The 26713-nt window shown below is 40.7% G+C and overlaps 1 protein-coding gene across 2 annotated transcripts; it reads right to left on the bottom strand.

The window, feature by feature from the left end:
- LOC100626120 (signal-regulatory protein beta-1-like) lies at positions 2853 to 26692 on the bottom strand. 2 transcript variants are annotated; one of them, XM_021077528.1, is made up of 6 exons: positions 25617 to 26692; positions 24780 to 24916; positions 20770 to 21116; positions 7540 to 7890; positions 3828 to 4142; positions 2853 to 3637 (listed from the first exon to the last, which is right to left on the bottom strand). In XM_021077528.1, the coding sequence occupies exons 3-6, from the start codon at positions 20810 to 20812 to the stop codon at positions 3318 to 3320; spliced, it is 1029 nt and encodes a 342-aa protein (XP_020933187.1). In that variant the 5' UTR covers positions 20813 to 21116; positions 24780 to 24916; positions 25617 to 26692; the 3' UTR covers positions 2853 to 3317. The 2 variants fall into 2 exon arrangements, 1 of the variants encoding a protein (XP_020933187.1); XR_002339903.1 differs by lacking the exons at positions 2853 to 3637; positions 3828 to 4142; positions 7540 to 7890 and adding an exon at positions 18741 to 18862.

Genomic DNA, 26713 nt, shown 5'->3' with positions numbered 1-26713 from the left:
GCCATTGAATAATCAAGTACATACATAGAATGTCCAATGGTGAAATTGCTATGAGAGGCATATGTCAGTGTAAAGGGGATGGGAAAGCTAGCCTGGGGGGCAGGGGAGGTCCTAGAGCCTTGAAAATAATATGATATTTGGATAAAAGCTTGAAAGAAGTGAAGGAGTGAGCTCTGCAGAGAATGGGAGAAGATCATTAGGGGAAGAGACGACAGCGAAGGTCAAGGACCCACTGTGGCTGGAGCCCAGCTTTTAAGTGGCAAAGTGGCAGGAGATGAAATCAGAGAGGTTAGGGCAGCTAGAATAGGGGCTCATAGGTCACCATAGACTCCTTTTGGCTTGACTATGAGGTAGGGAGGCATTGGAGGGCACATTGTCTGAAAAGTGATGGGATCCCTCTGGCTGCTTTGAGGAACGTAGCCTGAGGTGTGCAAGGATGGAAGCAGGGAGACCAGAGTTAGGAAATGATTGAATCATCCAGGTGAGTGATAACAGGGACTTAGAACAAGACGGTAGCCTTGGAGGTGGTGGGAAGTGATCAGATTCTGGGTCTATTTTGTATGTAAGATGTAGAGGAGGACTTGGATGTGGAGTATGAGGGAAAAGAGGACCAAGGATCATTCCAAGATTTGGGCACATGTAGTAGATCATCTTATGATGGCTCCCAATGATACTGGAATTCACATCCTTGTGCAACCTCTTTCTCCTGAGTGTGGACTACTCCTAGTGACTCAGCTCCAGGTGAATAGAATACAGCAGCAGTGCTGGGAAGTCATTTCTGTAATGACGTCACAAGAAACCTATGACTGCTGTCTTGCTCTTGCTCTCACCCTCTCATTACTCTGAGGAAAAACAGTTGCCATGGTGTGTGGTGTCCAGGGAGAGATCCATGAGACAGGAACTAACATCCTATGTCATGGCCAGCAAGGCTCCGAGTCCTGTTACTGGCCATGCAGGGGACCTTGGAAGCAGATCCTGTTACCAGCCATGGAGGGGACCTTGGAAGCATTTCCCCAGCCCCTAGGGAAGCCTTGAGTAGATAGCAGCTTTAGTTGACATGATAACCACAGTCATGAGGCTACGAGCCAGTGGACGCAGTTAACTCATACTCAGATACCTGACCCAGATAACCTGTGAGAAAATGTTTGTTGACTTAAGCCACTAAGTTGTGGGGTAATTTTTTTCTGCAGGAATAGAAAACGAATGCAGAATCTCAAGCTTTAAAAGAAGGGTTGGGAAGAATGTGGGAAAATGTCTCTTCCCATTTTGTAGTTTTAAAAACTAGTATCCATGAGGAGGCAGGTTTGATACCCACCCTTGCTCAGTGGGTCAAGTATCTTGCGTTGCTCTGAGCTGTGGTGTAGGTCGCAGACACAGCTTGGATCCCACATTATTGTGACTGTGTCATAGGCCGGCAGCTTTAGCTCTGATTTGACCCCTAGCCTGGGAACTTTTATATGCCTTGGGTGCAGCCCTAAAAGCAAAACCAACCAACCAACCAAACCAAACCAAACCAACAAAAACCCCAAACTGAAAAAATCAAACAAAACAAACAAATAAAAACCAAGTCTTTTAAGCTGGAGAAGTTGTAGACTGGGCCAAGAGGGAGATAGTTGAGCTCATGAAAACTTAGACATGAGAGTGGGACTCAGGACCCCTTGTTCTCCTTCCTATGGAGGTACAATGAGTCCCTCAAGGTCTTCTGTTCAGCTGCTCTAGGTCTTGTCCCGATACCCTTTCTGGGGGCTCTGTGAAGTGCAAAGGAGTATGCGAGGCAGGTGGTCAGTGAGTAGAAGCTCTCTTTACCTGGATGGCTTCCTCTCTATCCTTCTCTCAGGCTGAATTCCTCAGGAAGGAAGAGGGTAGCAGTTCCCACAGTGCAGAGAAGGGATAACTGTGGGGAAACAGGTCCACACATCTACTCAGTCAGTCAGTGCAGCTTTCCTGAGTATATACTCATACCAGTATCTGTGCTCAGTCTGAGGAGGTGTGGGGTGTTGGTATCAGCCCTGTGAGATCAGACACTGCCCCTTCATTGGGTTATAACTTTCTATTGTCTTTGGACACCTGCAAATCCTTGATCAAGCTCCATTCCTCCACTGTCACACTTCAGATGGAGCTACTTACCAGATTCTAGGAATTCCTGGGGAAGTCTTGTGTCCTTCTCATATCTCCGGAAGCACCTTGGTACCATGTGACTCTTTGTATACCTCTTGGACTGACTCCCTCTAACCTTAGCCTACTCATGGATCAGGCTGTGGCCACCACCTTGTCCAACCCCCTTGAGTCTCCTCTCAATTTATGGTTAGGTCCTCTTGTTTCCTGCAGAAGAGCAGTAGACATCTCCATCACTAGCAACACCTAGTTGTGGCCTAGAAGGAGAGCTCCAAATGGAAGGATGGGCAACAGGAGCTATTAGAATGGTGTCCTTGCATTCCCGTCACTGGTGACAACTGTTCCTGCTACAGTGTGTCCTGCCCTGCACAGAAACCTGAAGCAGGAGGCCAGGGAGACACAATACCTCTCATACTATTGGGTTGTGCTTCATCCAGAAAATGAGAGGGACAGCCTCAATCATTTAATCATCTCATATGACATTGCATGCTCCCCAGCGCAGTCCCATGAGATAAGAATTATTATCCTCCATGTTGGTGAGAAAATTGGAGCTCAGAGATTTTAGGAAAGTCTTTGGGGTCACAAGTTACTGAGAGTCAAACCAATGTCTGAAATACTATGCTCACCATTTCTCCCCCTCTAGATCTAGAAAGTACAGGATATCCAGACATCCAAAAGGTACTAGGAGAATAGCAACACATCAGGGCACAGGTTACAGGATTGTCTGTTTATTCTAGTAGTAAGTGGAGTATAAACATATTCCTTTTTGGATAATTTCAAGGCTTACTTGCTCAGCATAGGACTTGAACCCAATAGGAACTGAGGGAATAATAAAAAATCTCCTCCAAGAAATCATTAAGGACATTCAAGAGAACATTGTTTTCCTGGTTTGGCAAGAAGCTAGAACTTATCTAGTCCTCTCACAACCAAGTATCTGAAACCAAATTTGTAGCTAGATGAGACCTTAAAGGATCTGAAAAAATCATAAACAGGAGATCTCTCTGTTTAGTTGGGTGTATTGTTTTTTAGTAGTTACTAATGTGCATTGTATCATTTCGAGTTATTTGGATTGTGTAGATGTGTGTGTGTGTGGGGGGGGAAGCGCTCTGCTTTTATAATTCAAAAATCTTACAATATGGAGAAGAATGTTTTAAGGAAAGATAATAGCCTCCTTAACTAAGTCATGGATGACTTGCCATTGGCTACTTTTTATGCTTGTCCAGATGAGCAGAAACCAAAAACGTCATTTTTGAAGTGACCTCCTGCTGCCCATCTTGTTCTGCCTGGCAGGTGAGCACAGTGTCCTCTATTTCATGAGGTTTGTTCACCAGGATTGAGCTCTGCACAGTGTATAGTCCATCTCTCCTCTTGGTAGGGGTCAGGGTCTTATCAATCCGAGACACATTTCCATTCTTCAGCCAGGTCAGCCATATGCCCTTGGGGTAGAACTTCTTTGCCTTGCAGGTGACATTGATCTTGTTCTTTGAGACAGGGTGTTCAAAAATAGACATGGTGGGTGGAACTGAAATAGTGGAGGACAAAGTTTCAGATTTCAAGAAATGAACAGATCTCTCTTACTTATTACTTGATGGCCATTTACTTAGCACCTACATAACATGTGGCAGTTTCCAGAGTCCAGTTATTATTTAGGCTATTCCCTGAAGTATTCCCCAAAGCCAGATGAAAGCCTGGTCACATGGACTGCCACCTACCTAGCATGGTCTTAGACAAATCAGCAGTCCCTTGAAGAGGATAATGGAGGCTTAGGTGGTTCACATCACAGGTGATATAAGCATAGAAGTCCTGTAGAGACAAAACGACCTCAGTAGTACTGGAGATTTTGTACACATTGCTCTCCTTTAACTTGACCACGTGGGTCTGGAGGGATGAGATTTCCTTCCCATTTTTGAACCACTTTAGGGTGATGTTTTCAGGAAAGAAACCATAGGATATGCAGCTGAAATTCACAGCCTGTCCAATTAGAGCCTTCTCCAAGGGGCCTATGATCACTGGCAGAGAAGGTGGAGCTGCAAGAAGGAAGAATAATATATCATCAATGTTGGTGAGCTAGGCAGTCTTGTGTTTGCTTTAGATAATTTTAATCCTGATAACTCTAGGAATAGATGTTATAATATCTATTTTATACATAGGGAAAAGGAGGCTGGTAGAGGCAAGGGACTTACTAGAAGTTGGCAGAGCCAGAACTGGAATATGGGTTTCTCTGGTCACATAGCTTGTTCTCTTTCCTCAGGCCACGTTGTTTCTCTGTTGAGGAGCCACATTCCTATATCTTTACCATTTTTTTTTTGTTGATTCCTGCTACTACTTATTCTCATTTCATAGCTTTTAAACAACTAGGAATAGAAAGGATATTTCTTTCTTTCTTTCTTATTTTTATAAGTCATAATGATTTTTATTTATTTTTTTGTTATAGCTGGTTTACAGTGTTCTGTCAATTTTCTACTGTACAGCATGGTGACCCAGTTACACATGCAAGTATACATTCATTTTTCTCACATTATCATGCTCCATCGTAAGTGACTAGACATAGTTCCCAGTGCTATACAGCAGGATCTCAGTGCCTATCCATTCTAGAGGCAATAGTCTGTATCTATTAACCCCAAGTTCCCAATCCATCCCACTTCCTCCCCCTCCTCTTGGCAACCACAAGTCTGTTCTCCAAGTCCATGATTTTCTTTTCTGTGGAAAGGTTCATTTGCGCCATATATCATATTCCAGATATAAGTGAAATCATATGATACTTGTCTTTTTCTGACTTACTTCACTTAGTATGAGAGTCTCTAGTTCCATCCATGTTGCTGCAGATGGCATTATTTTGTTCTTTTGTATGGCTGAGTAGTATTCCATTGTGTGATATATACCAGATCTTCTTAATCCAATCATCTGTCAATGGATATTTGGGTTGTTTCCATGTCTTGGATATTGTGAATAGTGCTGCAATGAACATGCGGGTGCATGCGTCTTTTTCAAGGAAAGTTTTGTCCGGATATGTGCCCAAGAGTGGGATTGCTGGGTCATATGGTAGTTCTATGTATAGTTTTCTAAGTTACCTCCATACTGTTTTCCATAGTGCTTGTACCAGCTTACATTCCCACCAACAGTGCAGGAGGGTTCCCTAGAAGGGAAAATTTCTTAGCCTGCTATTTATCTACAAAAATCCCAAGACAACATGCCATCTTTAATGTGAAATTTTACAAGAATGTCCTTTACAATTAGCAACAACTGGATGTCTACTCCACTGCATCTGCTCAATGAGGTACTGGATATTCCTGCCAATGCAATGAGGCACGAAAAAGTTATGAATAAATAACAACTTGGAAGGAGAAGTTACAACCAACACCACAAAAATACAAAGAAAAACAAAATATAAATTTACAGAGAAAACGCAATTAAATCTGTTGACTAAAAGATTAAGAGATCAGAAAACCCACACATAGGGAATTTGAGGATCAGTGAAAAAGTGGGCCAGGCAACATGTTGTGTTGGGCATAATTATTGTTTTATAAATCTCACTGAACATAGAAAAATTCCTAACAGATTATATCCTTATATCAAAAAGTTGATAAAACTATTTGGAAAAAATAATAAAAAATTTCTTTAGGTATAGATGATATCAAGGCAAGATATAAAAGACATTGAAGTAATCAATTTCAATCTCATATAACTTTTCCTAGAGAAGAGAGAAAGGGCACACTTTCCATCTCATTTTTTGAAGCTAGAATAACTTCAATAACAAAACTCCAACAAGGATAATATAAAGTAAAATTACAGAACATAGATCATTCTCACTTAAGAATATAAAATTTAAAATCATTCAAAGCAAAAAAGAAAAACCCAACTCAAGTATTTTGTCTGTTCATATTTTCTATTTCATCATGGTTCAGTATTAGGAGATTGTACTTTTCTAAGAATTTGTCCATTTCTTCTAGGTTGTCCATTTTTTTGCCATATAGTTGCTTATAGTAGCCTTTTATGGTCTTTGTATTCTGTGGTATTGGCTGTAACTTCTTTTTCATTTCTAATTTTATTGATTTGGGCCCTCTCCCTTTTTGTCTTGATGAGTCTGGCTAAAGACTTATCAACTTTGTTTGTCTTTTCAAAGAATCAGCTTTTTTCATTGATCTTTCCTTTTTTCTTAGTCTCTATTTCATTTTTTTCCCTGATCTTATCTTTATTATTTCTTTCCTTCTACTAACTTTGGGTTTTGTTTGTTCTTCTTTCTCTAGTTGCATTAAGTATAAAGTTGGGTTGTTTATTTATGATTTTTCTTATTTCCTGAGGTAATCTTGTATAGCTATAAACTTCCTCTTAAAATTGCTTTTGCTGTGTCCCATAGGTTTTGGATCATCTTTTGTTTTCATTTGTCTCTAGGTATTTTTTGATTTCCTCTTGATTTCTTCATTGATCCATTGGTTGTTTAGTAGCATATTGTTTAGCCTCCATATATTTCTGTGTTGTTTTTCATTCACAATTGCATTTCTACACACCGTGGATGGAAACTTTATCACTGGGCATCTGTTAGGATACTACTACCATTGTTAATTAATTTAAACAAAATATTTTCTTTCTCCTATCAGTCCAGACATGGAGTTGGAAGAAGGACAGTATGGCCATACAATGTTAGCAAACCACACTTTTTACATCTCCATACTCACCTACAGCAGATTTTCCAACTGATTCTTATTATGATGAGATTATATCTGTATGGAACACATTGGCCACACAATTGTTCGTTTCCATTCCATGGGAAAGAGAATGACCAGCATCCCCAATTTTTCTGCAAGTCTGTCCTTTTATTTTATAGACCCAAATGGGTTTAAACCAGTCTCATATTTGAGTTAACCACTGACAGGGGACATGACATTACATTAATTGGTTTAGCTCAGCTATTGGGGAATGTTGAACATTGAAATGTTAAACAAAATATTTCTCATCACTCCATTAACCTTTCTAACTTTCACTTTCCCATCTTATAAAATAGTTAACTCACAAGTTCCTGAGATAGTTAAACAAATTTTTTTTTTTTTTGTCTTTTTGCTATTTCTTGGGCCGCTCCCGTGGCATATGGAGATTCCCAGGCTAGGGGGTCGAAACGGAGCTGTAGCCACCAGCCTACACCAGAGCCACAGCAACGCGGGATCCGAGCCGCGTCTGCAACCTACACCACAGCTCACGGCAACGCCGGATCTTTAACCCACCGAGCAAGGGCAGGGACCGAACCCGCAAGCTCATGGTTCCTAGTAGGATTCATTAACCACTGCGCCATGACGGGAACTTCGTTAAACAAATTTAAATGTACATAGTACTCTCAGTAATATTTGCCATAGAGCAATTGTTCAATGAATAGAGAGTATTACTACTGAGAAGATATCATATACCAAGGAGTAGAGGAAACATACTCACCAATAACAGTCACCTGGGTGCCCTGACCTGACTGATACTCTATGTCAGGTTTCCCTTCCTTGAACTTCACACAGAAGTAGGTACCAGCATCTGCAAGAGAGATTTCACTGATGCGGATGGAAAAGTCTGTGTTGCCAGCTTTGGTCGTGTTTCCAGTTTTCTTTACTCTGGGAAAGAGACCTCCTCTGAAACTGTAGATTAACTGACGATTTGGTCCAGTCCCCTTGAACCACAGGACGGGTCCCTTTGGAAATGAATCTGGTACACTGCAGCTCAAGGTGAGTGTTTCCCCAGGTGATACCGTCTGTGATAGCTCGGCTTGTTGCACCTTGAGCATCTCGTTTGTGGTTCCTGGAAAGAAACTCAAAATCATCTCCCATTTCTTTTGTTCTGACCCAGGCAGGATTAAGGAAACTGGATGCAGATCACTGTTGGGCCTCATTCACACTAATGGTCTTAGTGACATATACTGAGGTCAGAGGGGCCTCTGCAAGCGAAAGCAGTGGCAGCTGCTTCCCTGAGTGCAAACGGAGGGAGGGAAGTCAGTTCAGAGGTTGAGATGCATCACCTCCCCAGTTGCATTTCTCAGCCCCTGGGCAAGGGAAGAGGAGGATGGAGGGGGAGGGATTGTGGGATTGTGGATGGAGGTGTTCACAGGGACGGGTCCTTCTTGCCAGGGAAAATGCCAACAATTGGTCAATACATTTGGAGATGGATCCAAGTCCCTTCCGTCTACCGCACACATTCAGAGAGTTTGGGATTGGCCTTCATCTCTCCTCTGAAGGGCAATCAGCCTCTGCTGTTGCGGAAGCATTAGTGCTGAGAGGTGTGGAGACAGGGGAAGCCAAGAGGTGGGGAACCTAAATATCAGGTGGGCGTATGCTTTTGGAGGCAGAGTGTGGGTGCTCTGCTCATCTCCTCAAGAGGGAAGAGGGGGACAGTTTATGCTCTTCAGCTGAAAGAGGGTAGAGCCTCAAGGGATTTCATCAGTTTTGGAGGGTCCATCCCTGAGCCCTCACCCCCACTACCACCACCGTTGGTATCCCATGTGATGTCAGGTCCTGGTACTAATCTCTCCTTTCAGGTTGTCAAAGCCTCCAAAGCACAGATGGCCTGAGATACAGGTTAGGGAGAGAAGGAAATTCTTTTGTCTGGTGAGGCCAGGAGAGCACGGCAGGTAAGCCACCCATATTCCCATTTTTCAGCTTGAAAGAAATATGGAAATGGTTCCTGGCTGGTTGCATGCCATGGAATGTGGCTGGACTTAAAGAAACCTTTGCTGGGGAAGATCCTTTCTCCTGGCAGAACAAAGGGACACCATAATCTCTCTGTATTTCATGGAATTAATTCAGAGAGTGTCAGGGAGCAAGAAGCACTGCTCGTCCCCCGAGAATAAGAGAACCACAGAGCTGGAAGTACCAGTCTTAGAGCAGACCAGGGAAAGGTCGAGATCCGGGAGAGTGGCTGAACCCCTCCAGGAGGGCTTTTCTAAGAAGACCTGGGAGTGGGCAACACTGAGTATCCCTCCTTCTGGCCTCCCGATTCCCTAGAAACTACTCCTGGCCGTGGTAGGACACACGCAGCCACGGATGTCCTTTGGGGAACAAGGCCCCTGGCTGGATTGTGGTGACCCCTCTGGTACATGCCACCAGGGCTCAATCTCACTTTAGTTGGAAATGGGTGAGTGAAATTGTGCAGGCTTTTTGGTGATCCTGCTTGTCTGAACATCCCTTTGTTTTGGTTAGGAGATATTAGGCATTAGGCTAACATGTGGCTATGAGGATCAGTGAAGGGAAATTCAGCCTCAGAGAGTAGGTTAGAAGAGACATGATGGATAGTTTTCATTCCAGGATTGTTCCTAATGTCTTTCAAAAGTCAGACAATCTTCTGCACCTTAGTTTTTTCACTTCTAGGAGCATGCAGCACACTCATACAGTTGCATTTTGCATTTTGTCTTTTCATATGGGAATGTCCTTTGCCCTATTTCATTGGGTTCTGTTGGAGTTGGCCACATAGAAGGGCATAACCTGTAACATGTCTTGATTCAATATTTGGCATAAGACCCCAGAATGGATGATCAGAAAAGCTATCTGTAGAATTCTAATCTATAGAGTTTTTTATGGATGAACGGGCATAGTATCCAGTGTCTAGTAATGATTTGGCCCATGTGACAGATTTTTAAAAGCGTATCTTTACAAATCCAAAGTGAAACCTTCTCCCTCTAAATGCTCACTCTTATCACTTTCATTCAACATAGTATTGGGAATTCTAGTGAGAGCACCTAGGCAAGAAAAAGAAATAAAATCATTCAAATCAGAAAGGGAGAAGTAAAAAATGCCACTATTTGCAGATAACATGATATTATATATAGAAACCACTAAAGACTCCATAAAAATCTGTTAGAACTAATAAGAAAATTCAGTAAAGTTGCAGGATACTAAATCAGTATATAAAATATATAGTATTTCTATATAGTAGTAAAGAAATATTAGCAAAAGAAGGTAAGAAACAATCACATATACAATTGCATCAAAAAAATAGCTGGGAATTAATTATACCAAAGAGGTGAAAGATCTATATACTGGAAAATATAAGACATTATTAAAAGAAATGGAGAAACAAATAAATAAGATAGTTTATGCTCATGAATTCAAATAATTAATATTTATAAATGTCTATACTATCCAAACAACTACAGTTTCAATGCAGTCCCTTTCAATCTTCCAAGGACATTTTTCATAGAAAAAGTAAGGTCAATCCTAAAATTTAAATAAACTGCAGAAGATTTCAAATCACCAAAAAAAAAAACCTCAAGAAAAGAGAACAATGTTGGAGGCATCATTTACTGACCTCAAACTATATTACAAAGTGATAGTAATAAAAACAATATGGTATTGGTATAAAAACAGATACATAGATTAATGCAACAGAATAAACAGCCCAGAAATAAACTCATGCATATATAGTTAATTAAATTTGACCAAGAAGTCAATGTACATGAAAAAATTGACTTTAAAACAAAGACTCTAAAAAAGGACAAAGAAGGGTACTGTATAATGATAAAGAGGCCAAACCAGCAAGAAGATATGACATTTGATAACATTTATGCACCCAACAGAGAAGCACTTAAATATATAAGACAAATATTAACAGAAATAAAGGGAGATTCAGACAGCGATGCAATAATTGTAGGGGACTTTAATACCATATTCATATAAATGGGCCAATCATCCAGACAAATAATTAGTAAGGAAACATTGAGCTTAAATGACACATTAGGCCAGATGGACTTAAAATGTATGGAACATTTCATCCAAAAGCAGCAGAGTACACATACCTTTCAAGTATACATGGAACATTCTCCACAATAGATCACATGTTAGGACACAAAACAATTCAATAAATTTAGGAAGATTGGAATCATATCAAACATTTTTTCCCAACCACAACTACCACAGTATGAAATTAGAAATCAATTACAAGAAGAAAACTGGAAAAAACCCCACAAATATGTAGGGACTAGACAACAAGTTACTAAACAGTCAATGGGTCAATGAAGAAATTAAATAGGAAATTAATAACTACCCTGAGGCAAATGAAAGTGAAAACACAACTTTCCAAAATCTAGGGGACACAGAAAAAACAGTTCTAAGAATGAAGTTCATAAGGCCTATCTCAAAAAATGAGGACTCTCAAATAACTTTATGTTTAAAGCACCTAGAAAAAGAAAAATGCATAAAGTTAGTATAAAGAAAGAAATAATTAGAATCAGAGTGGAAATAAATGAAATAGGGACTAAAATTAATAGAAAAATAATAAAACTGAGTTAGATCTTTGAAAAGATTATCAAAATTGGTAGAGTTTTAGCCAGACTCATCAAGAAAAAAAGAGAACCCAAAGAAAAAAAGAGAACCCAATGAAAGAGGAGACATTACAACTGATACCACAGAAATGCAAATGATCATAAGAGAATACTAGGGCAACTATAAGCCAACAAGTTGGACAACCTAAATGAAATGGGTAAATTCCTAGAAACATACAGTAATGAAGAAATAGAAAATCTGAATAGACCAATTAAGTTGAATCAGTAATTAAAAAAATAGCCAACGAACAAAAGTCCAGGTGTAGATGTCCTCACAGGTGAATTTTACCAAACATATATAAGAAGAGTTAATCTCTATTATTCTCAAATTATTCCAAAAAATTTAAGAGGAAGGAACACTTCCAAACTCACTTTACAAGACCAGAATTATCCTAATACCAAAACCAGAAAAAGACACTACCAAAAAAAAAAAAAAAAAAAGAAAGAAAGAAAGAAAAAATTACAGACCATTATCCCTGATAAACAGCAAACCAAATTCAACAATACATTAAATGGATCATAAGCCATGATCATGTGCAATTCATTTCAGGGATGAAAGCATGGTTTAACATCCATAAAATGACATTAGTGATATTAATGTGATATATGACATTAACAAAATGAAGGATAAAAATCACGTAATCATCTCAATGGATGCAAAAAAAGCATCTGACAAAACTCAGCATCATTTATGATAAAATCTCTCAATAAAGTGAATATAGAGGGAACACATCTCAACATATTAAAGGCAGTATATGACAAACCCACAGACAACATCATACTCCACAGTGAAACCTTAAAACTTTACTTCTGAGATCAGGAATAAGACCAGAATACCCATTCCTACTACCTTTATTCAACATAGTATTAGAAAACCTAGTGAGAGGGACTAGGCAAGAAAAAGAAATAAAAAAGCATCCAAATTGGAAAGGAAGAAATAAAATTGTCACTATTTTGCAAATACATGATACTATACACAGAAAATCCCAAATACTCTACCAAAAAACTATTACAACTAATTAATGAATTAAGTAAAATTTCAAGGTACAAAATTAATATATAGAAATCTGTTGCATATCTATAAGCTGATAAAAAACTATCAGAAGGAGAAATGAAGTAAACAATCCCATTTACAATTGCTTCAAAAAGAATCAAATACCTAAGAATAAATTTAGCCATGAGGTAAAATACCTACATTAGGAAACTATAAGACATTGGTGAAAGAAATTGAAGGTAGCACATATATTTATATAATATACAATGATATACCTTGTTCATGGATTGAAAAAAATCAATATTAAAATTTCCATACTTCCCAAGGCAATATATAAGTTTAACACAATCTCTGTCAAAATTCCAATTGTCTATTGTCACAAAAGACTCAGAATGACCAATGCAATCTTGAGAAAAAAGAACAAAACTGGAGGTATCATGTGCCCTGATTTAAAACAGTACTACAAAGCTATGGTACTAAAACCAGTATGGTACTGGATCAGAAACACAGAAATCAATGGAACAGAATAGATCTCCTATAAATAAACCCATGTTTATATGATCAATTAATCTATGACAAAGGAGACAAGAATAAAGACAGCCTTTAATAAATGGTGTTGGGAAAACTGGACAGCTATAGGAAAAAGAATGAAACTGGACCACTTTCTTACACCAAATACAAAAACAAACTAAAAATGGATTAGAACTTAAATATAAGACCTGAGAACATAAACTTCCTAGAAGAAAACATAGGCTGTGATATTTTGATATTGGTCTTAGTAATATTTTTTTGGATAAGTGTCCTCAGACAAGGGAAACAAAAGCAAAAATAAATAGGATCTAACTAACTTAAAAGATTTTTCACAACAAAGTAAACCTTTGACAAAATGAAAAGACACCAATTGAATGGAAGAAAATATTTGCAAATGATATATCCAAAGTATATAAAAAGCTCATACAACTCAATATCAAAAAACCAAACAACCTGATTGAAAAACGGGTAGAGGACCTGAATAGACATTTTCTTAAAGAAGACAAAACAGATGGCCAACAGACACATGAAAAGATGTCTGCATTACAAACCAGCATGGAAATGCAAATGGAAACCACAATGAGACAACACCTCACACTTGTTGGAATAGCTAACAACAAACAAACAAACAAACAAACAAACAAACAAACCAAGAAATAAAACCTGTTGGCAAGGATGTGGAGAAACAGGAACACTCTGTACTGCTGGTGGGGATGTAAATTGATGTAACCATTGTGGAAAACAGTATAGAGGTTCCTCAGAAAATAAAAATGTAACTCCATATGATCCAGAAATTCCAGACAGAGAAAGACAAATACTATATTATTTCACCTGTATGTGGCGTCTAAAAAAACCCTTAAACTGATAGATACAGAGAGCAGATTGGTGGTTTCTTGAAATCTAGGTGATGGTAGTCAGTCAATAGGTACAAAATTCCAGTTCTAGGATAAATAAATTCTGGAGTTGTATAGTATAGCATAGTGACTATAGTTAATAACACTATGCTGTATATTTGAAAGTTGCTAAGAGAGTAGATCTTAAAAATTCTTCACACGATAAAAAATTGTGACCATATGAGGTGATGGATGTTAACTAGACTAACTGTGGTAAATACTTTGTAATATATACACACAACACATGAATATGCTGTACACCTTAAACTAATACAATGTTATATGTCAATTACTTCTCAGTAAAACTGCACCAAAAGCTAAATTTGTTTAGAGTGTGGTTCTTTATGACATATCTTTGGCATTGAGCTTTTTATTCTGTTATTAAATGATAGTGAGAGTAAATGGGAGCTACATTTTTTGGTTTGTAATTAATAAAATTTAAGGTTGCCAAAACAGAAATTGAGAATCCACACTATGTTTCAAACTGATATAGTTTAAACAAATCTTCTAGACTCAAAAAAACTTCAGACCTGATTTCAATCAGGTCATGCGCAATATCTTTTAGATGGATGTCGATAGCCTCATAGTTGAAGTTGGAAAAGGCTTTAAATTTCTTCCTCCACAACTTTACCACCAAGTCATATGTTACAGCAAGAATCACAGCCTAAGTTCTGTCAAACACAAACATTAACAATTAGATGTAAAAAAATTCATAGAGCCAGTTCTGGAAGCTCAATGAAGTTAAACGTCTCTGGCTCTTTGCAGTGCTTTTTTTAGACCAGCTTAACCATTTGTAAGTGTAAAGTTCAATACTGTTCATTATATTTACATTATTATGAAATTGACCACCAGAACTTTATTTTGCAAAACTGAACTTTATTTTGCAAAACAACTCTCATTTCCCTTTTCTTCCAGTCTCTGGTAACCACAACTCTGAATTTGACTACTCACTCTTTCTTTCTTTCTTTCTTTCTTTCTTTCTTTCTTTCTTTCTTTCTTTCTTTCTTTCTTTCTTTCTTTCTTTCTTTCTTTCTTCCTTTCTTTGTCTTTCTAGCGCTGCACCAGCGGCATATGGAAGTTCCCAGGCTATGGGTCAAATCAGAGCTGTAGCTGCCGGTCTATGCCACAGCCACAGCAATGCGGGATCCGAGCTGCATCTGCAACCTACACCACAGCTCACGGCGACGCCGGATCCTTAACCCACTGAATGAGGCCAGGGATCAAACCCAAGTCCTCATCCATGCTAGTCGGGTTCATTAACTGCTGAGCCACGATCGGAACTCCTACTTTCTGTTTCTACAAATTTTAGTACTTCAGATACCTCAAATAAGTGGAATCATACAGTAGTTTTCTTTTTCTGACTGGCTCCTGTGTGGGAGCCTTGTGGTACCGGCTACATGTTCCTAGTGGCTTTGGTAGGAGAGCTGGATCAGCTGGAGTGCTGATGGGTCACTTCTTCACCCAGGATGTGCTGGCAGACACCACCTTAGGGTGAGGTGGGGCTTGGAGGTGGAGGGGTTAGGGCCAGAATGAAATGCCACGTGAGGCTTCTCCTGTGTTTAATGGCAGTCACCATCCCCCTGGGGGTGGGAGCGAGGCCCAAGGTTGGAGCAGAAGCCCTGAGGAAGATGGGTTTCTCTGGTCTGTGACTGCAGCCTCTGCCTTGGTTGGAGTAGTGGCAGGAGCCTGAGGGCTTGTGGTTATGCTTATCTGCTGAGTTCCCCTTTGTGTATGCCTTGGTTAGAGGCTGGGTCAGGGTCTAAGGGGTTGGTACCTCAATGCTGAGCTAGTTTTACTCCTGCCAACAATGTTGATCTCTGATAATAGAGTTAATTTTTCTCCTCCTACATGTGAGCCAGGACATGATCTAAGTTTCTTTAGGGTCAGCTTCTGGAGTTTTTCATTTGATTAGGCTATGTTTTCCTACCTTTTGTGTGCTTTCTGATCTTTTGTTGAGATCTGGGCATTTGAACAGACCATTTTTTGTGCCTCCCCAAATTCGTAGGTTGAAACCCTATGCCCCAAAAGTGATAGTATTAGGAGGTGGAGCCTTTAGGAGGTGCTTAGTCATGAATGTGGAATCACGATAAATGGCATTAACGCCTTATAAAACAGACCACACGGAACTCCCTAGCCTTTTGCGGCACGTGAAAATACAAAGAGAGAGGTCTGTGATCCAGAAGAAAGCCCTCACTTGACCATGCTGGTGCCATGCTCTTGGGTTAGAGAAGTAAATTTCTATTATTCATAAACTACTCAGTGTGGTGTTTTGTTATATTAGCCCGAATGGATTAAGACAACCATCTCTTTACAGACTGGCTTTGTGCAGGGGAGTACCTTCTTCAAGCATCCTGGCTAGATTCTGGGGATGTGTCTTTTGTAGGCTTGTGTGTGTATCTCAAATTCCCTAAACAGTTTGCCTGTTTCTTCTCCAGAACTCGCAAGTTCTAATTTCCCCTGGTGTCTTCCTGTGAAACTGCATAGTATCTGCAGCTCTAATGAACCACTTCAGTGGCTTCTGTTTGCTGCACCTCTAAACTATGCTGCTGTTCCTATTAGTGCTCTGAGTCAGATGAGACAGAAACTAGTTCCTCTGGAAGCCCCCAGACAAGCCAGAATGTGGGATGCATGGTCCACTTGGTTTCCAAGGGAGGAGCAGTTATGGGAGGTTTCCTCGGTTTCCTACCAGCTGTGCCTTTATGCCAGGCTGGTGGAGGGGTATCAGTGTAAAAAAAAAATTGCTAATTCCTACAGCTTTCACTGGAATCCTTTCCTGTGGCTGGAGAACAAAGGCTGGGGGCATCCTAGTCTGCCATCTTGCTAGTGTCACTCCTCTAAATGTTTTTTGAAAATGTTTTTGCAGGTTTCCCTGCTAGGTGGGTTTGTGGAGCTCCTCACACCGTCATGCCATCCACATAAGTCTATTCCTCTTATTTGAAACCCCAAAGTTGTGACAATTAGCTACAGCAACCACAGCAAACTGACACTTAGCTCAGTATTTAAAAACTGCATGTATGTGTGCTTTTCATTTATTACATAGAAATGACATAAATCTACTACATATCTGGCTATTTGGATTTTAATAGGGAAATTGAACTCATTTGCAATATTTTCCCTTTAAATCATCCTCACACATACCCACAACCTCTACTCTAACTGGGGTCTTCTTGTGAGGAAGAAGGCAAAGCCAGAAACCTAAAGGATTATGGGAGTAAGAAGTCTGCCTTAGTGCCTTCAGGCGAACCCAATCTCTGCATCTCATGTGTTAAATGAAGGATCTACACCTTGCAGTGGACACATGTTTTCAGTCTGTTAAGCATTTGCTTCATTGGGGCAACAGTTTCCCTACCTAACACCTCCTCTCCTTTGCCATAATGAGTAAGTGAAAGGTACAGTGAATGCAAATTTGAGATTCAATGGGACTCATTTGCAGAGTCTGGGAAAAAGAAGCTCTTTCCGTCCTGCTTGCTAAGATTAAGGGATGAATGCCAACATTTTCTTTATCATTTGAGTAGGCCTACGTGCAAGCCAGAAAGACAAATCCAGGAAGAGATAGAATGAGAGAATTTCAGAGAATAAGAGCCTTGGAGACTGGAGCCCAAATTCAGACCTTTAGTTCTTGATTCCTGCATTGGATGCTATGAAGAAACTAGAATCCTCCTAAGCTACAGGATCACTGAACTCCTTCTTTATTGTTGTTGTTGTTTAAACTAATGTATTGAGTTCTTATTCCTTGTAAGGAAAGGTTCTTCACTAATATAGAGCATACTGGAGGGAGCCCAGACCAATTGCACTGCTATTTCCTACCCTATGTCCTCCTGAATCTCCTTGAGTCTCAGTTTACTCATCTATACAGGGAGGACATGCATCCTTATGCTGAAGTTGCTGTGTAGGTAAATAAAATAATATGAGAAAAATGATTAGGATATAGTAGATGCCCAATAAATAGTAATTTAATAGTATGAACAATTTAATGATTTCTCAGGCTAAATATACTCAGAGTTCAGAGGTCATAACAAAATAAAAAAAGTAAAGCTGTAGGAACAGGAAAAAGTGATTTGAAATTGTACTTCAGTGCTTTGTGGATGCTCTTTATCAGCTGGCACCCATTAGGACGGTGCTGACTTTAGCAAACTGGCTTAAAGATGTTTTCTCTCCTATAACTGGAAGTCCAGAGGTGGGGTTGGAACCAGGAACAATATGGCTGTTTAATGCTGTCAGCCCACATTCTTTGCATTTTTGCACTTCTCTAGAGTAGAGTTTTCCTCAATTTGGTTCCCCTCGTGGTCAAAAGATGTCTGTCTGAAGTATCTGGGGCAAAATTATTGCTTGTTCCTAGCCAACAGGAGAGAGAATTGCGTTAGTTACCCAGATTTCTCTTATGGACACAAATCGGCTTAATATTTGAGTCACTTGCCAGTAAAGGACATGGAATTACCTTAAGTGATTTAGCCTCCCTATTCGGGGTGGGTTGAATGTTGGAATGTTAAACAAAATATTTCCCATTACTCATTGACTTTTCTGACTGTCAGATTCTCTTGCAAAACACTTAAATCACAGGTTGCTGAGAGATGACAAGATGAAACGTACGTTTACCTTCAATAGTATTTAGGGTAAATGTAGTTGTTCAATGACTGGAGGACTTTTACTGAGATGACGTCACACGACAGAAGGTATAGGAGTCCAACTTACCAGTCACAGTCACCTGGGTGCCCTGACCTGACTGATACTCTATGTCAGGTTTCCCTTCCTTGAACTTCACACAGAAGTAGGTACCAGCATCTGCAAGAGAGATTTCACTGATGCGGATGGAAAAGTCTGTGTTGCCAGCTTTGGTCGTGTTTCCAGTTTTCTTTACTCTGGGAAAGAGACCTCCTCTGAAACTGTAGATTAACTAACGATTTGGTCCAGTCCCCTTGAACCACAGGACGGGTCCCTTTGGAAATGAATCTGGTACACTGCAGCTCAAGGTGAGTGTTTCCCCAGGTGATACCGTCTGTGATAGCTCGGCTTGTTGCACCTTGAGCATCTCGTTTGTGGTTCCTGGAAAGAAACTCAAAATCATCTCCCATTTCTTTTGTTCTGACCCAGGCAGGATTAAGGAAACTGGATGCAGATCACTGTTGGGCCTCATTCACACTAATGGTCTTAGTGACATATACTGAGGTCAGAGGGGCCTCTGCAAGCGAAAGCAGTGGCAGCTGCTTCCCTGAGTGCAAACGGAGGGAGGGAAGTCAGTTCAGAGGTTGAGATGCATCACCTCCCCAGTTGCATTTCTCAGCCCCTGGGCAAGGGAAGAGGAGGATGGAGGGGGAGGGATTGTGGGATTGTGGATGGAGGTGTTCACAGGGACGGGTCCTTCTTGCCAGGGAAAATGCCAACAATTGGTCAATACATTTGGAGATGGATCCAAGTCCCTTCCGTCTACCGCACACAGTCAGAGAGTTTGGGATTGGCCTTCATCTCTCCTCTGAAGGGCAATCAGCCTCTGCTGTTGCGGAAGCATTAGTGCTGAGAGGTGTGGAGACAGGGGAAGCCAAGAGGTGGGGAACCTAAATATCAGGTGGGCGTATGCTTTTGAAGGCAGAGTGTGGGTGCTCTGCTCATCTCCTCAAGAGGGAAGAGGGGGACAGTTTATGCTCTTCAGCTGAAAGAGGGTAGAGCCTCAAGGGATTTCATCAGTTTTGGAGGGTCCATCCCTGAGCCCTCACCCCCACTACCACCACCGTTGGTATCCCATGTGATGTCAGGTCCTGGTACTAATCTCTCCTTTCAGATTGTCAAAGCCTCCAGAGCACAGATGGCCTGAGATACAGGTTAGGGAGAGAAGGAAACTCTTTTGTCTGGTGAGGCCAGGAGAGCACGGCAGGTAAGCCACCCATATTCCCATTTTTCAGCTTGAAAGAAATACGGGTATGGTTCCTGGTTGGTTGCATGCCATGGAATGTGTCTGGATTTAAGGAAACCTTTGCTGGGGAAGATCCTTTCTCCCGGCAGAACAAAGGGACACCCTAATCTCTCTGTATTTCATGGAATTAATTCAGAGAGTGTCAGGGAGTAAGCAGCACTGCTTGTCCCCCGAGAATAAGAGAACCACAGAGCTGGAAGTACCAGTCTTAGGGCAGACCAGGGAAGGGTTGAGATCCAGGAGAGTGGCTGAACCCCTCCAGGAGGGCTTTTCTAAGAAGACCTGGGAGTGGGCAACACTGAGTATCCCTCCTTCTGGCCTCACGATTCCCTAGAAACTACTCCTGGCCGTGGTAGGAGGACACACGCAGCCATGGAAGTCCTTTGGGGAACAAGGCCCCTGGCTGGATTGTGGTGACCCCTCTGGTACATGCCACCAGGGCTCAATCTCACTTTAGTTGGAAATGGGTGAGTGAAATTGTGCAGGCTTTTTGGTGATTCCGCCTACCTGAATATTCCTTTTATTTGGTTCAGGAGATACTAGGCATTTGGGGTCAAACTTCAACATGGTTGGGATTCTGTCTTGAATCTCAACTAAGTGAAGACATAGTTGCACGTGTTTATAGAGTTGAGAAATGGGTCATAATAGACAGAACACATGTTTGTGGGTCCAGGTTTATCCCTAAGCTTCAGGAAGGCTAGTCAGCCTTCCAAGTCTCAGTTTTCTAACTTTTTGGGCCATGCAGTGTATGTATACAGTGCATTTTACCTACCCAATATCTTTTCAACTGGGAATATCCATTGCTCTGTATTCAATTTCTGGTGGTGCTGGCCATTAGAGAAGGCCAAGGCCTTTCAACAGGCTTGATTCAATATTTGGCCTGGGATCCCAGAAGGGCCATCCGTGGAATTCCAGCCTTAAGGGAAGTTTGTGAATGAAAGGCCAAAGTATCCAGTGTGTATTAATGATTTGGTACATTTTGAGGATTTTTAACAGTTTATCTTAAAAATCTGAAAGATGGAGTTTCTAAGACTGTACTCACCATTCACGGATACATAGGTGCCTGGACCAGATACGTAGTCCATGTCAGGATGTCCTATTGTCAGCTTCACACAGTAATAGGTGCCAACATCCTTAGGCGACACATCATTGATTCGGATGGAATAGTCTGTTTGGTTAGCCACTGAGTTTGCCACTTGGGATACTCGGGGAATTGGCTTCCATTGAAACTGTAGATTAATTTTCTTTCTGGCCCAGTCTCCTTGAACCACAAGACAGGCCCTACTGGGGACTGGGCAGGAATGTTGCAGGCCAGGGTTATGACATCTCCAGCCTTGGCTGACACTGAAGTTTCAGGCTGTTTCACCTGGAACTCTTCCCCTGAAGTTCCTGGAAAGAAACTTTGTGTCATTTCTCATGTTCCTTGACTTGGAGCAAAATATCTGGGTCTGGTCTGGTTCAAGATGGAGTCTGATTGCACACTCTTCAGCGACATGTACTGGCACCAAAGTATGAAAATTACAAATTTGACTGCCATATAGGATGAGGAGAAGGGGACTAGTGTATAGAAAGGAGAATGGGACCGTCCTTCTGCATCAGGCTATAGAGCATAGTAGGCACTCAATAAACATTTTCAATGAACCAATGAAAACATTTATATTAAAAGTGTGAAGAGGTATTTGAGTCAGATTTTTCTTTATGCTCCAAAATTAGAGATAAGACCTTAAGCTAAAGGCATTGTGCTGATAACCAACATACTATATTGAGTGCAGCTTTACAGAGACATCTCCCTCTCTTTATGTGGAAGCCCACTTATCTCATGTGCCCAGAGACTTGCATTCTCCACGAAATTTATATTTTCCCCAAGGGGTGAAAATTGGTTATTGGCGTGTGAAAACATTTCAGCTATTACAGTGTTTCATGTTCACTGATGTTCAACCCAATCCAACAAAATTCACATTCCTTAGTACTTAATTGCTTTTGTTATGTGTTCTTAGGTCTAAGAGCATTGACATTGGTTCATGAAGTGGCCCAGACTATATACAAAGGAAGTTCTACAAAACTGTGGGAGATTTTTATCCTGAATGTGTTCTCAATCCTAGCATATTTATTTTAATTTCTCAACAATTAATTACCTACCACAAAATTAGTGGCTTAAAAACACATATTTACTATTTCATAGATTATATGAATCAGGAATTCAGGCACGTCTTAGCTCAGCTGTCGTGCATAGAAAGATGATATGAACACACAGGAAGAATGTCATCTACAATTTAAGGAACATTTGAGGCTGCCAGAAGCTAGGAGAGAGGCCTCATAGTTTATAGCAGCTTTATTCATAATTGCCGAAACTTGAAAGCAAGTAGGTGAAAGGATAAGAAATTGTGGTAAATCTAGGATGTGGAATATTATTCAGCACTGAAAATCAATGAGCTAACAAGTCCTGAAAAGATATGGTGGAAAATTAAATGTTTATTACTAATCGAAAAGATGAGTATACATGCTGCAGCGTTATAATTATATGACATGGAAAACCAAGGAGATGATAAAAATATGAGTGGTTACCAGGGGTTAGGATGGAAAGGGGGATAAACTCATGGAACATACAATACCAAGAGTGAACTGTAGTGCAAACTGTGGACTTTAGGTGTTAATAATTTGCCAGTGCAGTTTCATCAATTGTAGCAAATGTACCACTCTGGTGCAGGATGCTGAAAATGGGTGAGGCAATGATGTGTAGGAGCAGGGAGTAGTATGAAAAATTCCTATACCTTCTGACCAATTTTGCTGTGACCCTAAAATTGCATTGAAATATAAACACTATTATTTTTAAAAATTCATTGCCGGAGTTCCCATTGTGGTGCAGTGGTTAACGAATCTGACTAGGAGCCATGAGGTTGCAGCTTCTATCCCTGGCCTTGCTCAATGGGTTAAGGATCTGGCATTGCCGTGAGCTGTAGTGTAGGTTGCAGATGCGGCTCGGATCCTGTATTGCTGTGGCTCTGGTGTAGGCCATTGGCTACAGCTCTGATTCAACCCCTAGCCTGGGAACCTCCATATGCCTCGGGAGCGGCCAAAGAAATAGCAAAAAGACAAAAAAAAAAAAAAATTCATTGCCATACCATGGGTCATCTATATTTTCTTCTATATTATCTAAGAGTTTTATAGTTTTATGATTTACATTTAGGTTGGTGATCCATTTTCAGTTAATTTTTGTGAAAGGTGATTGTCCTTTAATAATGTTTTGGTTCTTCTGGGTCTTCTGCCCCTTCATATAAACTTTAGAATCAATTTGTAAATATCCACAAAATAACTTACTGGGTTTCAATTGGGATTGCATTTAATCTATAGATCAAGCTGGAAAGAACTAATATCTTGACAATATTGATCTTATTATCCATAAACATGGAATATATATTTGTATATAAACAAATACACCTCTTTAGTTCTTCGATGTCTTTTGTCAATATTGTAGCTTTCTTCATACAGATTTTGTACATATTAATTTTATACCTAAATATGCCATTTTTTTGGAGCTAAAGTAAATGATGATATGTTTGTTTTGGTATGTAGAAGTACAATTGATTTTGCTGAACTCACTTAGCTTTGGGAATTTTTTGATTGTGGATTTTTTTTAGCAGTTTAGCAGAGTCTTTGGGATATTCTTTGTAGAAAATCTTGATATCTGCAAACAGCTTTATTTCTTCATATCCAGGCTATATTCCTTTCCTTCTTCCTCTCTCTTTCTCTCTCTCCACTATGTTGAATAAATGTTGTGAGAATAAACATGCTTGCCTTCTTCCTTAGGAAGAAAACATTCAGTATTTCACCATTGGGTATAGTGATAGCTGTAGGGTTTTTGTAGGTGTTACCAAGTTGAGGAAATTCCTCCCTATTTCTAGTTTGTTGAGAGTTTTCATCATTAGTGGGTATTGGATCTGTCAAGTGCTTTTTCTGCATCAATTGATATATCATGCAATTATTTTTTTCTTCTTTAACTTGATGTGATTAATTGCAATGATTGAGTTTGAGGTGTTGAAACAGTTTTGCATGTCTGGAATAAATCCAACTTAGTCATAGTATATAACATTATACAATGTTACATTCTATTTGCCAATATTTCGTTGAGGAATACTGCATCTAAGATTATGACAGATATTGGCTATAGTTTTCTTTTTTATGTACAGTTTTTATCTACTTTTGCTATCAAGGTAATGATTTCCTCATAAAATGAGTTGGGAAGGGTTACCTTTTTTTTTCTATTTTCTTAAAGAAATTGTATAAGGTTAGTGTTAATTCTTCTTTAGATGTTTGTTGAAATGTCTCCAGTGGACCTGGGTGCCTCATATATTTTATTCTCTCAAGATGCAAGCTTTCCTCCTCCATTCTCATACTCAGATAGTGGTATTGCTTCCTCTTTCATTTGGTCTAAACCTCTCAAGCTATCTGCTTTGGCAGCTGGGACTCAAAGCTTCTACCATGTTGGATGATCAATGTTCTTGGGGAAGAGATTTCACAAGCCTGTTTAGATTTTCCAGCAAACCACACAGTTATGCTGGGGAGAATGTAGGGCTCAGCTTCCATCACTGACATAAAGTGACCTATAGTGTGTCCTTCTGGCCAATGTTCTATGAGCACTCAGACCTCTACAAAATTTTAACAGTGATTAACTCCTCATGGAGGCATTGCGGATTCCTTTCTTGCTTTAAAACTTCATCTTTTCTAACACGTTTTTCTTTGTTTGGCAGGTAGCATTTTTGCAGTAGTAATAAATTTAAAGGACAGGTCTTTTGGTCCCAGTGGGTGGGGGATGAGAGCTGTGATGCTTGCTGTGCTCAGCTCTCTGACCATGACGGTGAGCCCCACTACCTGAATAAAAGACTGTGGAACAGACACAGCCACTGGGAGATTTTTGTGAGCTGGGGACCATTCCAATCTAGAGCACTAAATTCTGCCTGTTTTTGCAATGTGACAAAGAAATGCCTTCCAAAAGAAATTCAGGGAAACAGAGGGGGAGAAAACAGTAAACAGACTGAAGGAGGTCCCACTCACCTGTGAGTTTCAGCAGCAGAGCCAGCAGCAGGGATGGCAGATGTGGGCAGGATGAGGAAACGGGGATGGGCATCGTGGTGGCCCTTGGAGTCTTCTCTGTCTGAGTTTGGTCCTGGAGAGGCCTGGGACTCAGTGCTCTGGGGAGACAGGGCAGTTCCTGCTTTCATGATGTCAGAAGGGGGTCAAGATGAGAGGAAAGACTGTGGATCTGTGACACTTTTTCTTTGAGATTATAAACTGGACAGACAAGGTTGCTATGAGCTGGTAAATTGCTGCTGGAAATGTCCAGGGTTTCCAGAGCTGAGGAGTGTGACACCCAAGGCTTGTGTTCCTTCCTGGGCCTCATCCCATCTTGGAGATTCTCCTTAACAGCACAGTCCTTGCCTATCTATCATCCTCAGAGACATAGCCTGGGCCAGATGCTTCTGGAAACTCATGATGGGCAGGTATGTTATAGCTCCTGCATGAGCTCAACATCTGGGCCTCAGTGAGCTGCACAGTTGCAGAGAGGAGGCAAGGTGTCTATGGCTTTGTCCTCTTGGCAATGGAGTTGAACTTTATGAGAAATTCTTCCTCCCCACTCCAGAAGTGTAAAGGTATAAAAGGAGCCCTAATGCAGTGTCTGCCATGGCCATCTCACTTTGCTGTGGGCCCCTGCGTATAATATAGGAAGTTGTCTCTTTTCTTCTTCCTGCAGAGGAATTGTTTTTGACTGGGAAAAAGATTAGCATTTTGGAGATGGTGACTAATTGTGATTTACAGGATAGAGGGGCCTATGGGGAAGGTGGGGTTGTGGGGAACACTCCAAGAAGAAAAGCAACACACATAGAAACATACCTGGGAAACTGAGGGCTGCCTCTCCCGTCCGTACTGGGTCTGGGGCCAGCTCTGTAGTAATGGAGTGGAGGGGGAGAAGAAACACTCTCAGAAACAGGGAGGAACTGGCATGTTCTTCTCCTTCTCTCTCACCTCTAGAATGGGCTCAAGACAAGCACAAAAATTATCTCCAGGGACTCTTGGTTCACTGTCAACTGGCCACCCTTTAATGTCCAAGCATCCACAGTCAGACACTGACTGTTATGGCTGTTTCTCCATTGCTGCCTTGTGATCCCTGCCTTTTCTTCAAGGACGGTCTGGATGTCAAGGCCAGGAGGGGTGTTAGAAGGGGAGAATGCAGAGTGGGGCCCAAACATCCTCTATGAGATGACAAGACTCCCCCCTCCCCTGGTGATGTCACCATTCTAACCCATTGTTTTGGAATAATGAATTCCACACTGGGAAACCCATCTGTGGACCCCGCTGAGAACTAGACAGGCTCTCTTCTCTAGCCTCCATCATTCTATCCTTTCTCCCACCTTCAGCCATCTTCGAGATCTCTGTTGGACTCTAAAGTCTTTAGAGTGTGGGGTTCTTGGTGGCATAATGATCAAGAGCACTGGCTTTGAAATCAGATACATTTTAGGTTCAATTCCTGATACTACTTCCTAGTAAATGGATAATCTTGAGCCCATCATATAGACCTATATATCCTTCGACCTTGAAATCTTCATTTGATACCTCAAATATTCAAGACTGAGTTCATTATCTACACGTGGACATTCTTCTCTCCCACCCCACCCTTTTCAGTATGTGGCACATTATTCATTTGGTTAAACCAAGAAGGGACCTTTGGTCTACATCCTCACTCATCCACTTCTATCTATTTCCTACCAGGCCCTGTTAGTTTTACCTCCTAAATACCTATTAAATCTAGTTCTCCATCTCCACCATCATCTCTTGCCTGAATGAAAATGATTACCTCCTAATTAGGCTACCCCAATTTCTTCCGCCTTGCCTTGAAATCTCTTCCTCCTACTTCAGCCAGGTCTTTTAGAACACAGATCTGATTACACACATCTTTGGCATAAATACGCTTGTGGATTCTCATTGATCAC

Source organism: Sus scrofa, chromosome 17 (genome assembly GCF_000003025.6).
Source record: "Sus scrofa isolate TJ Tabasco breed Duroc chromosome 17, Sscrofa11.1, whole genome shotgun sequence".
Taxonomy (NCBI): Eukaryota; Metazoa; Chordata; class Mammalia; order Artiodactyla; family Suidae; genus Sus; species Sus scrofa.
The sequence above is the reverse complement of the archived record's forward strand: the minus strand, read 5'-3'. Positions and strand labels throughout refer to the sequence as shown.

Excerpts from the sequence above, each read along its gene's own strand:
- LOC100626120 (XM_021077528.1), bottom strand. The coding sequence starts at position 20,812 with ATGGACTACGTATCTGGTCCAGGCACCTATGTATCCGTGAATG. Across the intron at positions 7,891-20,769 it reads CACCTATGTATCCGTGAATG|GAACCACAAACGAGATGCTC; the intron begins GTGAGTACAGTC and ends GTTTCTTTCCAG. Across the intron at positions 4,143-7,539 it reads CACCCAGGTGACTGTTATTG|CTCCACCTTCTCTGCCAGTG; the intron begins GTGAGTATGTTT and ends TCCTTCTTGCAG.